Source organism: Chelonia mydas, chromosome 19 (assembly GCF_015237465.2).
Source record: "Chelonia mydas isolate rCheMyd1 chromosome 19, rCheMyd1.pri.v2, whole genome shotgun sequence".
Classification (NCBI taxonomy): Eukaryota; Metazoa; Chordata; order Testudines; family Cheloniidae; genus Chelonia; species Chelonia mydas.
In genome coordinates this window covers 19,158,716-19,172,434 of record NC_051259.2, presented here as the reverse complement: position 1 = coordinate 19,172,434, position 13,719 = coordinate 19,158,716, and the positions used below count along the sequence as shown (strand labels likewise).

At 46.6% G+C, this 13,719-nt stretch overlaps 1 protein-coding gene across 5 annotated transcripts in view; it reads right to left on the bottom strand.

Moving 5' to 3' along the window:
* LUZP1 (leucine zipper protein 1) overlaps positions 1-13,719 on the bottom strand; it is a 71,758-nt gene that overhangs the window by 21,041 nt on the left and 36,998 nt on the right. For all 5 annotated transcript variants that reach the window (XR_006286557.1, XM_043532191.1, XM_043532189.1 and 2 more), the window contains exon 2: positions 7,697-10,992. Coding sequence is in view for 4 of the 5 variants with exons in the window: in XM_043532191.1 (XP_043388126.1) it covers positions 7,697-10,879 (3,183 nt within the window). In the remaining variant the exon portion in view is untranslated. The remainder of the gene's footprint in view (positions 1-7,696; positions 10,993-13,719) is intronic.

Below are 13,719 nucleotides of genomic sequence, written 5' to 3'. Positions count from 1 at the left end.
GCCAAAAAATCCTGTATTCCATGCCAGCATGTATTCTTTATTTATCTCTCTGTATCTCCTCCCGAAGCCGCTCCCTGCACACAATCTCGTCTCAATGAAAAAACTCTCTCTTCTACATCTCCAGCCTTCCAAGATCCCTCAGGCACCCGCCCTCTCATTTAAAATACCAGCTAGAACATCTTCCTTCCCTCTTACCTAGACTCTTAAACAGTTGAGCAATGGAGAACTCAGAGCTAACTGTACTATCTCAGGGTGAGATTCATTTAGGTACCTAAATACCTTGACAAAGTTACTGCAACTGTGGTTCTTCAAGATGTGATGCAGACTAAGTGTAAGTGTGCTCATGCCAGAGTTCGAGCCTTTTGCCTAGCAATACCTGTAGAGGGGCAGTGTTTGTGCCTTGTGTCTATAACCCCTATATTAGGCAACGCCGTCCCAACCCCCCTCAGTTCCTTTGCACTGAATGTCTGGGGAAGACTCCAATGCAGAGGGGATGGAGGGCAGGTTGTAGAATATACGTCTCCATCACATCTCAAAGAACCACAGTTACAGTAAGTAACCATTTCTTCTTTGAGTAGATGCAGACGTGTATGCCCAGTAGGTGACTTACAAACAATATGCCCGTCTCGGAGTCTATCTGAATAAGGATCGCAGGACTGCTCTTCCAACATTGGTGTCTCCTATGGAGCAATCACGTAATGGTCTGTAAATGTATGGATGGATGGCCACCTGCAAATGTCCAATATGGAAATATCCCTGAGGAACACCACCAATGTTTCCTGTGCTCTTGTGGAATGAGCCTGTATCCGCTGAGGAATCATAGCTGGTGCTATCTCATATGCAGTCTAGATACAAGACATTATCCGTCTGGAGACGGCCTATGCAGACACCGCTTGTCCCTTCATTCAGTCCACATAGGATACGAACAGGCCAGGTGAAGCGCGAAACAGTTCAGTCCTATTCAGTGTCTAACGTTTGGAAGCGTTGCTGCTCGGGGGAGGAATGCAGCTTACGGGAAAATACAGACAAATACACCACTCAGTTCAAATGCAACTGAGACACCACGTTGGATAAGAACTTCGGGTGTGGCTGGATCATTACCTTGTCCTTGGAAAAAACTGTGTGTAAGGAGGCCCCAGAGGCAATGACTACCAAGAATGCAGTTTTCTGAGACAGGCGGGGCAATGGGACAGGCGGGGCAATGGGCAGGAAGCATGAGGCTCGATGGAGATCCCATAAGAGCTGCTAAAACAGTGTTAAGGTCCCACAAAGGGACTGGCCCTCGGACCAGAGGGTGCAGGTGGAGAAGTCCTTTCAGAAATCTCATCACCATGGCATTGGAAGAAACTGATTTCCCTTGGATAAGTGGATGAAACATGGATATTGCTGCCAAGTGCACTCTCAGAGATCTGAGTGCCAAGCCCGATTTCTGAAGGTGAAGCAGGTACTCCAAGATGTGCTGGATGGAAGTCCCCATTCTTCCACTTTGCCAATTAGGCTGTCCAAGGGAAGGTTTCCTACTGCTAAGTAGAACCTGTTGGACAGCCTCCAAGCAATGCTCCTCCTCTTCATTCAGCCATGCAGCAGCCACCCCATAAGGTGTTGGGAGCTGATCGCCAGATGCTGAATGCAGCCATAGTCCTGTGTGAAGAGGTTGGGAAGGAGAGGCAGTGGCATGGGAGGCTGATCTGACAGACCAAGGAGGCCTGAAAAACAACAACGTCTTGGCCATGCCAGGGCAATCAGGACGAGCCTGGCTTGATTCACCTTGAGCTTGGCAATGACCTAGGGAATGATTGGGACAGGAGGGAAGGCATATAAGAGAGTCAACTGCCAGCTGCAGTGGAAAGTATCAGAGAAAGAGAGAGCCTGGGCTGAGACCCTCCCCGAGAGCAGAATAGGTGACGCTCCTTATTTTCCCTCGTTGCAAACAAACTGATCACGGGGATGCCCCATACTGCGAAAGCAATCTGAAGGACACTCCTTCAAGCGACCATTCGTGGCTCAGGGAGAAAAACCTGCTGAGACACTCCGCAAGATGGCTCTGCACCCCTGGCAAGTGGACAGCTACCAGGGCGATGTTTTCTTTGATGCAGAACTGCCATAGGTTGATTGGCTCTAGGCAGAGCAATCTGGAGTGGGCTCCCCCTTGTTTGTTCACATAGTATATCGTGGTGGTATTGTTGGTGAGAAAGTGAACCACTGAATGCCTGATGTGGTCCTGGAAGGCATGACACGCATTGTAAATAGCCTGAAGCCCAAATACATTGATGTGGAATGGGGCTTCCTGTTCCAACCACAGGCCCGACACCCTCAACAAGTCCAAATGCGCCTCCCCAACCCAGAAGGGATGATTGTTAACCACTGATTTGATGGGGGAGGGCCGAGTGAAAGGAACTCCTTGGCACATGTTGCGTGGGGACTCCCACCAGTGTGGGGACTCCAGGACCAGTGGAGGAAGGTGAACCAACCAGTCCAGAGATGCAGGGCAGGGCTGTAAACCATCCTGAGCCATATCGGAAGAGGGTGAAGATGCAACCTGACAAACTAGACCACCTGGGTGCAACTGGACACATGGCCCCAAAGGCTCAAAGACACACAAACTGTCATGGAAGGTTGTGATTGTAGACCGAGACACATTTGTTAATTGCCCGGAAGCAGTCGTTCAGCAAGAACACCCTCAACTTTGTGAAATCTAACAGGGCCCCAGTGAATTCCATTTATTGAGTGGGAGCCAAGGTTGATTTTGTGGTGTTTAGAATGAGTCCCAATCTGTTGAGTAAATGGCATGCGGTGTTGACATGGGCAAGAACCTCCTCTCTGGACCTCCCCCCCAGCAACTGGTAATCAAGGTAGGGGAAGATGTGGATTCCCTTCCTCCTGAGGTACGCCATGACCACTGCCATATATTTGGTGAAAACTCTGGCTGCGGGGGTCGGGGAGGAGAAGAGGCCAAAAGAGAGAACTATGTACTGACAATGGCATTTTCCTGCTAAGAAGCAAAGAAACTTCCTGTGACTTGGTAGAATGGCCACAAGAAAGCAAGCATCCTGAAGAGCAGCAAACCAGTCACTCGGAGGTGGAGCAGGACAGATAGTTAAGAGTGTGAATATGTGGAACCTCACATATCTGATGAATTTGTTGAGTCCACAAACGTTGAGGACAGGCCTCATTCTGCCCTTGGATTTTGGTATCAGGAAGTACCGGGAGTAGAAACCATGACACTGGTGTTCTCGCAGCACTTCCTCCACTGCTCCCAACATTAGCAGACAGCTGACCGGCTTGAAAAGCAGCATCTCATGAGAGGGGTCCCTGAAGAGTGGGGAGGGTGCGTGGAGAGAAACTGGATGGCATAGCCTGACCTTACAGCTGTCAGAGGTAACGGAGACCCAGGCATTATAAAAGCAGACCAGCCTGTCCCCAATGGAACAGGGGGTGGGAGGCAATGAGGGTGGAATAACAACTGGAATGGGGCTCTGGACCAATGAGTCAAAATGGGCACTTAACAGGTGCCAAAGGAGAGGGAACAGCCCAGCCAGGCCCTGAGCTCAAGTGCTTCCTCTTGTGAGAGACCTTTCCCTCTTCCTGGAGTAGTCTCACTGACTCGAGGAGAAGGGCTGCACAAAAGGATGCTGTGGTCTGTACAGTTGTTGCTGTGCCCTGTAGTGGTGTCTCTGCATGGGCAGTGTATGCACCCCCAAAGACCTTGCGGTAGCCCTGAAATTCTTAAAGGAAAGCAGGGTTTCCATCAGTCTTGTCTGAAAACAAGGCCCTGACATTGAAAGGCAAGTCTTCAGTTGTTTGATGGACATCCAGAGTGATCTTTGAGTTTTGGAGACAGGAAGCTCTCCTCATAGTAATCCCCAAGGCCATCACTCTGGTCGAGGTGTCCGCAATATCAAGGGCGGATTGCAAAGACATCTTGGCCATCAAGCAGCCTTCAGTGACAAACACACAAGACTCATCACAAGACACTTTCAGGCAACTGCTCCTCAAATTTGGGCCATAGTCAACCAATTGAGACAGTCTACTTGGACAGTAAAGCTTGATGGTTCACAATCCTCATCTGTAACCATGAGGAGGTGCATACCTTTCTGCCCAAAAGGTCCAAACGTTTAGAGTCTCTGTCTTTGGACATGGACTTGAACCTGTCCTGCCATGACCACCAGGGAGTTTGGGGCCAGATGGGAATAGACCCCCTTGTATCCCTGTATCGGCACAAAATAGCGCTTCTCCAAGCACTTGGCCACTGCCAGTAACAAGGCCGGTGTACCTCAAAGAGCACTCACAGGTTTGAGGAGCACCTCATTAATTGGGAGGGTCATCCTTCCAGATCTGGAGAATGTCCATGCATTTATGGATATTCTCCAGGAGAAACTTCCCTTGAATTCAGAAGGATGTGGCCACCTGACATAAGAGGTCCTGCTATGCCTTGTAGTCCTTCTGGATAGAAGGGCAGGATGAACCAGGCAGCACTGCATCATCTGGAGACAAGGACGACGCTGTTGGTTGAGCCATAGATGGGTCCTGCTGCTGAGGTAGAGTCTCCAGATGAAGAGACTTTGTGGCTCCACAGGGAAGGGGAACTGTGGATGCCTGGGCTTGCTGCTGGTCTGCAGCCACCAACATCACATGAGCAGGTGATCTCGCCTTTGACTTGGATGCTGAGCGAGACCTCCAAGAGTGAGCAGCTTTCCACTGAGCCCAAGGAGGCCACCGGTAAGGGTAGCGCCTTGGTGGCCTGAAGGTGCTGGACCAGGGGCCTACATCCTGGCCTCAGGGCCCATGCCAACCCTGGTAGCTGTACTGGTCTACCAGTGACCTTCGGACCTCCTCCAGCAAAGTGGACGAAGATCCCAACTCTGAAATGGAGGAGTCCTGAGACCTCTGAGACGTGGGGGTCAGTGGAAGAGCAACTCCAGAGGGGACCAACAGGTGATCCCAACATATCCATTGCCTCCAATGTAGTCGGCACTGCTGGTGCCACAGGCAAGGTCAGTCCCGGTGCAAACAGCGATACCAGAGAGCCCGAGTGCCTCGACGTTGAGGAAAACCTCGTACCAAAGAGCCTGTCCCAGTTCTGGTGCCACGTCCACATCAACCACCAGAAAGGGTGCTTCCTGGTGCGGGGCTGAAGGGCCTGGAGTTGGGCGGCATGCTCCGGCTGGGGGGCCACTTCAGGCTCCAGCCTTGCAAAGTCTTTGACCAGCAGTGATGATGGGACCAAAAGGCACAGAGGGTCCACTACAGCCTGGTATGCTGACGTCACAGACACGGTCAGCACTGGCATCCCTCCAGTTTGTACTGGACTCCGTAGATGCCTGGAGGCCAGAACTGGAGTCAACAGTACAGGGTTTCTGCCCTTCCTGCCCTGTACCAGGGGAGGAACAGATGTACACGTGCCACCTGCGCACCAGAACCGGTCCCATGCCAGCTGGCGCTCTGCTTAGGGAAGGCAGAAGAGTCGCCCCGGGACAACTCTTCTTTGGTGCCAACAACGGAGAACGACTCCTGTGCCTCTTTGAAGCGGCCGCTCCCCCAGAACAAGATGCAGCAGCATTTTCTGAGCCCGAGGGCTATCTGTGGCCCAAGGCAGGCCGCTGTGTGGGCTCAGCCACACGGCTTGTTCAAGCAGGTGCTGTTTGAGGCAAAGGACCTGCACCACCTGAGTCCTCTTCTTGAATGATCTACAGATGAAGAGCACTCCTTAAGGTGGGCTTTGCCAAGGCAGAGCATAAGAACGGCCATACTGGGTCAGACCAAAGGTCCATCCAGTCCAGTATCCTGTCTGCCAACAGTGGCCAATGCCAGGTGCCCCACAGGGAGTGAATCTAACAGGTAATGATCAAGTGATCTCTCTCCTGCCATCCATCTCCACCCTCTGACAAACAGAGGCTAGGGACACCATTCCTTACCCATCCTGGCTAATAACCATTAATGGACTTAACCTCCATGAATTTATCTAGTTCTCTTTTAAACCCTGTTATAGTCCTAGCCTTCACAACCTCCTCAGGCAAGGAGTTCCACAGGCTGGCTGTGCGTTGTGTGAAGAAATACTTCCTTTTCTTTGTTTTAAACCTGCTGCCCAAGCACTGTGTGTGGGGTCACTGTTGGGAAACACCACTCCACATGAAGGGCAATGCTTGAACCTGGGGAGGGCATCATGGGGGGGCACAGCCACTAATACTCTACTTTTTTTTTTTTTTTAAACTAAACTAAAACTAACTCTTGACTATGCAGAGGATGAATGCGAGGTTGTGAAAACCACCATCACACAAGCTCTGACTCCAGCCAATGGGTGATGAGAAGGAACTGAGGGGGGCTGGGGCGGTGCCGTCTCATATCGCCGGGTGCTGCCCCTCTAAGGGTACTGCTAGGCAAAAGTCTCCGGCTCCAGTGTTCGGGATGCACACACACCTGCCTGGAATATATGTCTGCAGCTACTCAAAGAAGAAATGTGCCGAGTGGGATTTTCAAATATGCCTATTAGGTCCAATATAAATCCATGAGGTGCCTATCTGCATCTTTAGGTGCCCAAATATCTTTGATAATCTGGCCCTAACTCTCTAATGACAATAGATGCTACAAAATAAAGCCGTGTTGTATTGTATGCTTACTCCCTGAGAGGTGAAGTTGGTTCTAGGGAACAAAGCAAGGTTTGGAAAACACAAGTACCCTCTCACATCTTCATCTATATTCCCAAATGGAAACCTTTGTTCAGTGGCAAATTCATTTGGCTGAGAATGCCCTCCCTTCCACAACCACCCTACAACCCTTTGATCTCTTCTGTACTTTATTTGGCTTCAAACCAACACTGAAAATGGGGGTGGGAGTTAATGTGGGCACCCCTGCTGTTTGTATTGTATAGATACTGCATAAGGAGTGGCTACACTGAACTGGAACACATTATTTAGCATGGCCAGAATGGACACACCCCACCGGATGAATGTTTTAAAGTATTTCAGGGATTCTCAGTCCTTTTCAGAGAGAGAACCACCTCTTAACAGTGAGAACATCTCCTGGATTTCCCCTTATGCAAGATCTCCTCTCACTGACAACTGAATAACATCCTCAATAGCAAGGAAAAGTAATGTTAGGAAAGTAGTTCATGTGTTTTAAGCTTTTTCTCAAGGTGATCTAGCAACTTGGAACCAGGAGGAGATGGCAACACCACGCAACCAGCTGTCTCTCTGTGGTCTGCTAGGACACCCTCCAGGGAGCCGTTTGAGGCATGTCACACATGGAGGTGACATAGCCAGTGTCCCTTTAAAAATGGAAGTGGAAAGTTCAGACTGAAGCAGTGCAGCACTTTTTAAATAAATTCTTTGCTATTTCCTGCTGACTCTACCTTGCAAAGCTTGACTTTAAAAGACATATAGGCCCATGACTAAGCAGGGACCAATTATTTCCTCTCTTAGCCTTGGCAAGAACAGATGAGTGTGGCTTTATTTACACAGGAAGCAGTACAAGAACGCGGCAGATGGGAACACAACTAATCGGCCCAATTTTCCAAAGTTGCTAATTAATTTGGATGCCTCAATATTTAGGTAATCAGTTGAAGTGAACAGGAGCTGTGGGAATGTAACGCCTCTGAAAATCAGATCTGTTAGTATTTCAAGTTGGGCATCCTACAATTAGTGGACAATTTCAAAAAGAGAATGATGGTTAAAAGTAACAGAAGACAGAAAACACTTACTGGTAATGTTTTGCGATTCCAAGTAGAAGCAGTGATGGGATCATGGACGTAGCTCCTTCGAGTAGATAGCTCAGATGCACTTAAGCTACTTTGGGTCCTTCTGAATTCTAATTCAGGAGTATTCCAAGAATTAATAGTGGCCCTGGACCTTCTTGAATTCTGCTCAAGTAAATTTATTCTTGCATTGGCCCCTTCCGTTTCAGAGAGATCTGTAGATGACTTGCATGCCTTTGTACGAATGGAAGCTGTATTTTTTTCCACTTTGATTTGAGAGTCTTCCAAAGATTGTAATCCCCGCCTTGTCCTCCAAGAGCTTCTCAGAGTGATGTGTTTTGTCTCTGGTGAATCTGATTCTAAAGACCCATGGCTTTTCCAGCTGATTGTCTCTAAGGATGGCTCACAACTGTTCTTCTCAATGGGTTCAGAAGGTTTTATCATAATACTGCTTCTTGAGATTAGTGTTTCTGTTGCGTTTCTCAGAGCTAAGTCCCCAATTTTATCTGCCTCAGATAATTTCAGAGCAATATCACTCTTATTAATTGAGATCTCAAAGGGTGTGCTGATGTTGTTTGTTATGGTTGACAGCTCATTTGGAGTGACTCTAATATTACTGGTAGAAGTATGTCTTTCCTTTGCTGCTTCATTTGTGTTGGTCCTTGTGTTGGCTGGCTCAGAGGGGAAGATTGTTATGCTGCTTTTCATTTTATTTGTCACAGTTTTAAAGAGAGATTTCTGTTTTTGAGAGTATTCTTCAGACCCAGCCCCTCCCATTACTTCTTTCATGTCCTTTTCAACTATTACAGGTTTAATGATGGCTTTTGATCTCAAAGCTTCTCTGGGACTGAATGACCGTCTGGATTTCAATCCTACACTGGTGGCATCTGAAGATATCTTTATGGATTTTGGGGGATCATCTTCATTTCCAGTATTTTTATCATTTTCAAAGAGAGATGCTCTGAGAACTCCTCTGGAGCTTGAGAATTCTCTGGAGCTGGGTTTTTTTCTCGTCTCCAGTTCCGACTCAGTAGTAGCATTGGTGCTTTTACCCATCTCCTCATCTGTACTAAGTTTTTCATGGATAGCTGGTTTGATGGCTTTGGATCTCAAAGAGTCAGGTTTTATGCCAACATTTATCTGACCTGTAACTGATGGTGCAGATTGGTCCATTCCCTCCTTACCTTGACTTGTGAGAATCTGTAAAATGTCTTCTTGACTTCTTGAGTTGTTTGAATACTTTAATAAAGTTGGGAGCTTTATATTTTCATGAAAAGTGTCTGTAAATTCTCTTTCTTGGGAGTTTATTGTTCTTTTAGATCTCCCTTCTGGGGACTGTCTGTGAGATACAACAGAGACTGTTGCTGCTTCTGCTTTAGAGCTGGTGGATTCAGCTGCTAACATCTGAGAAGAGATATGGTATCTATATGATGAAGCTGTTTCATTCGATGGTGCATGATTATTTTTCATAAAAGGTATCTCTACACAGAGATCAGACATCTCTGCTTGGCTTATTTTCATCTTTTCAGTCAAAGATACAGTCATTTCTCCTTTGCTTGATTTTTCATCAAGTGCATCAGAGTTACCTTGGCAAACATCACTAAATGTCTGAGATGGCTTTTCAATCTTGGTCTTCAGTCCACTTTCATTCCCAGGTTTGGAAGATGCTTTCCAAGATTTGTGCTCATGTGCAGCCGGTGGGTATCGACTCAGCACAGATGGCTGCTCTCTCGATTTCTTCACTTCATTTTGTGGCGCACCACTATCTTTCTGCATAGATAAATATGTAGCAACTGCTGGTTTGTCTTCCATTCTTTTTGTATCACTAATCACAGTGTCTAGTAGAGCAGATGTACTAGATGCCTTTGCTGTTCTCCTAGTAATTAAACTTGGACTGGGAACTTGCTTGCTGCTAGTGGTATAATTGTCATTATTGGAAGAGAACTCTCTGTTCCGTGTTCTCTCCCGTCTATGCTGAGGTGAAAGCTCCCGTGACTTGTGTTTTGAAATTGCCGGCTCAGCTGTGATACCTCTGTATTTAGGTCTGTCATGTCTAATTCTGCTGGGAAAGCTCATTTCTTCACTTTCCACCACACCGTTCTCCATATCCTTTTGTTTTTTTATTTTAATTTGAATTTCTTCCAATTGACCAGTCAGGAGCTTGTTTTTATTCTGTTCACTCAGATAACTATCTTGCAGGTCATTATTTTTGGCTTTCATTTTTTTAAGTTCTTCTTCTAAAGATTCAAAATGTTTAATTTGAGTTTTAAGTTTCTCAATTTCTTGATTGAGATCTTTCACTTTGTTGTCTTCTTGATTTTTATTCTTTTGATTTTCTGATTTATTTCTGGTTTCATTTTCTACATGCTTTAGATAATCCAAGCTTCCCTTTCTTCTGGCTTCTTTAGAGGGCAACACAGATGTCAAGTCATCTTCAATTCTCAGGTCATTTCTATCCAGAAGACTATTTGATGATCTTTCTAGCAGGTTTGATGCATTTCTAGTTTGATCTGCCCTATTTAGTTTGTTGTTTTGTTCTAGTTTTTGTGTTAGCTCTTGGATTAATTTTTCATTTTGCTTTTCTCTTTCATTGAAGTGTTTTCTTTCACTAGCAAAGCTCAGTGTTAAAGATTTCAGCTTTTCTAACTCACTTACTAAACTATGTTCAGTTTTATCCAGTCTGTCTTCAGATGCTTCAAGTTCTTTTACTTTCATCCTAAGTATTTCCAACTCTGTAGATATTTTTTTAGTCAAATTTTTTTCTTCATTAAGGCTCAGACACAGCTGAGTACAATCATTCTTGCTCCTGCCAAAAGCTTCCTCCAGTTTTTCCAGTTCTGCCATTCTCTTCTGAAGCCGTTCAATTTCTGATTTAAGTTCTCGAGTGAGGCTTTCCTCCCCCTCCAGTTTTTCCTTCATCAGCTGACAGAGCTCTTCAGCTTTTTTTATTTCTTCATCCTTGCCTTCAATTTTCAGCACTCTTTTTCTCAGAGCTTCTACGTCAGCAAGCATGCTAGAATTGCTGCCTTCTGCCTGGATAACTTTGTCCTGAAGGTCAAGAAGCTCATCCTCCGCTTTCTGGAGATTTTTTGTTGCTTCTTCCAGTTCATCAAGACGACGGCCAAGACTCTGTAACTTGAATCGAAGATGGCGATTTGAAGTCTCCTTATAACCTGTAAATTCTGCCATTTTTATTTTCTGTTCTTGGGTTCAGTTTTCTTCAGTTTGGATCAAAGGAGTGATTTTAAACATGTCAGTTTCTCCTTGAATCCTGCAGCTTCTTTGACAGAGACAATTTTAGCCTGAAAGAAGAAAACAAAGTGAGTACAGGAGGGTAGGAAATGTTTCTTTTGTATAATTTCTTCTTTCATTAAACATGTTTCTGAAAGCTATAATTCAGAGCATAAGGAATGACACAGTGGAAAAGATCGGTGGTCCATTTAGTCTAGTAATACAGGTTTCAGAGTAACAGCCGTGTTAGTCTGTTTTTGCAAAAAGAAAAGGAGTACTTGTGGCACCTTAGAGACTAACCAATTTATGTGAGCATAAGCTTTCGTGAGCTACAGCTCACTTCATTGGATGAAGTGAGCTGTAGCTCACGAAAGCTTATGCTCACATAAATTGGTTAGTCTCTAAGGTGCCACAAGTACTCCTTTTCTTCTAGTAATACAGTGTACTGTCTCCAACAGTAGCCCACCACTGGTCGGTGGGAGAAACGAATACCCTCCTAACCTCAGTTAGGCAGACAGCATGTATGTGTATCCACTCAGTGCCCCTCCAAGATTGGTTAGTGCTGTTTCTGTGCGTGCATGTGATGCATGCTCCTCTGTGAGTGGTTAGTTGTGTGCATATGCACACATTATGGATCTCTTCACAAAACTATTCCATTAGCAGATACCTCACTTCAGAAAAATGTGCACATCTCAGGCAAATCCTTATCAGACAGAGAATCAATAACCATAAACTAGAGATGGAAACTGGAAGACACGAAGTACAAAAAAAGAGGAATGATGGTTCAACACCACAACAGAGGAGAGGTTAAAATAACTGGACACTGCCTATACCAGTCTCCAAAATACAGGCAAGAAATTTCCTCAAATAATCAGGAATACTATAACTTTTCATGAAAAGGCAACAAGGAACATCTCTGCCTGAGTCTGGCAGAAAGGAGATGGCAAAGATGGCATTGCTCTGTGGAGCAACCTGCCTCTGGATCAGAGATGGACACAAAGGGGTTAACCCAAACACAGAGGTTGGATATTTTGCAAGTTAAATCCAGAACAGATTAAAGTCTGGTCCTGGGCAATGGCTGATGGATTGCATTTGCCTCCGACAGATACCCTTTGGAAACACCTAGATAGTTTGCAATGGCAATAAGGAGTAGAATCTGAGTGCACCCCAAGCGGGGATTGCCAGTATTGTAGCAGAGATGACTGTCTTGCCACTCAGCAGCTGTCTCTTGGGAAGAACTGCCCAGGTCAGAATTTCCTAGGTTTTCAAAGATCAGGGTATAGAAAAACAAAATATTCCCAGAACTTTTCTAATGCAGCTGTGTAACTGATCTATCTGCAAAACTGCCAGCCAGTATGCAAGCCTGCTGCCATCTACTGGAGACAGGAAACAAATGCAGAATGAGAGTTAGAACCCAGGATTCTGCATCTGTAGGGAGAAAGCCTCAAATCCATTTCCTTGGGCATCTAGAGGAGAACAGGGAGAGCTCAGATTTAGACCCCATAACATCACACAATTCTGGAGCCTCAGTAACTCGACAGGGCTCATTGAAGGTGACTGAGATCAGACCCAGGAAACACGGATGCTGCTGGTAGGTTCTGGGAGTCTAATGCCAGTTAATTCTGGAGTCTGACTATGTTTACTTTCACCAGAAGGAATTGGCGGGATGTCAGGTGCTCTGCCATGAGCTGCTCTCAGCCCCAAGGCCCAGGAGAGAGGTTCTCTCAAATGCTCACTCCCATCTCTGGTATGTCCAGTAATAACAAGCAGCTATTTGAAAAGGACAGACAAGTTCTGGAGCCCCCCCACATCCCCAGCTGACATTTGCAATCCCATGGAGATCTTTTCAACATCAATGCTCCTTTTTTCATTTTAAAAGCAACTTTATGCTCAGCCAGGCGGTTGATGACCAACTGCCAAGCCGTGTACATGGGAAATGTGTAAGTGCTTCCTCTCCAGGGAGCAGAGTGGCGATGGGAATACTTATGGCAGCCCTGTCCACCGCAGCCTCATCTCGAGTTGAGACAGGGACCGCTGGTCAAAGGACCGGATATCCTCCTCTTGCTGTTTGTATTAGTTCCTCGGGAACCTGAGCCTGAAGTGACTCTCCCACCAAACAAGGTAGAGAAGCATCTGAGGGGCTAATACAGCCAGAGGAGAGGAGGATTTCAGTTCCTTTGACCTACAACCCTTGCTCAGCCTGTAGCATTCCTGTTAGTGTTCCCTATAGAGGAAGCACTTAACGAGTTTCCTATTTCACAGAGCCAAGAAGGGAAGAGCAGGATGTGAGGAGGAGACTGCAGTGCCTGACATGAAGCCCTTGACAGGAGGTGACTCATTTCCTGTTAGGCAGAGGGGTGTTTAGTGCAAACACAGCCACCTGCCAAGCAGGCCCCTTGCTGAAGGAGATGGGTGGGGGAGGGAAGGGGGTTGCTTGGGCAGGGCAGTTATGCTGCCACCTCACTCACCAAGTGACTGAAAGTGGCAGCAGCAAATCATCATCATCATGGCAAATCCCCAAAGGAAGGTTCCTCCTTGCAGGAAAATTTAACAAAAGCTAAGGTCAGTTGTGTGGCATGCAGGGGTCAAGCTGGGCGAGACACCTCCGGTTCAGTGCCAACCCCCGCCATGTCACCATACACAGCTTACAGGCTGCTGCTCTCCTAGATCAGATTCCCTTTTCCTGCCTATTGTTTGGGATACGCTGCTCGCAGGCCAACAGCGGGTGGAAAAGCAGGGGAGAGTTCAGCACCAGGCAAGCGCCTCTGAAGAAATGTCATTAGAACTGCACCCGATGG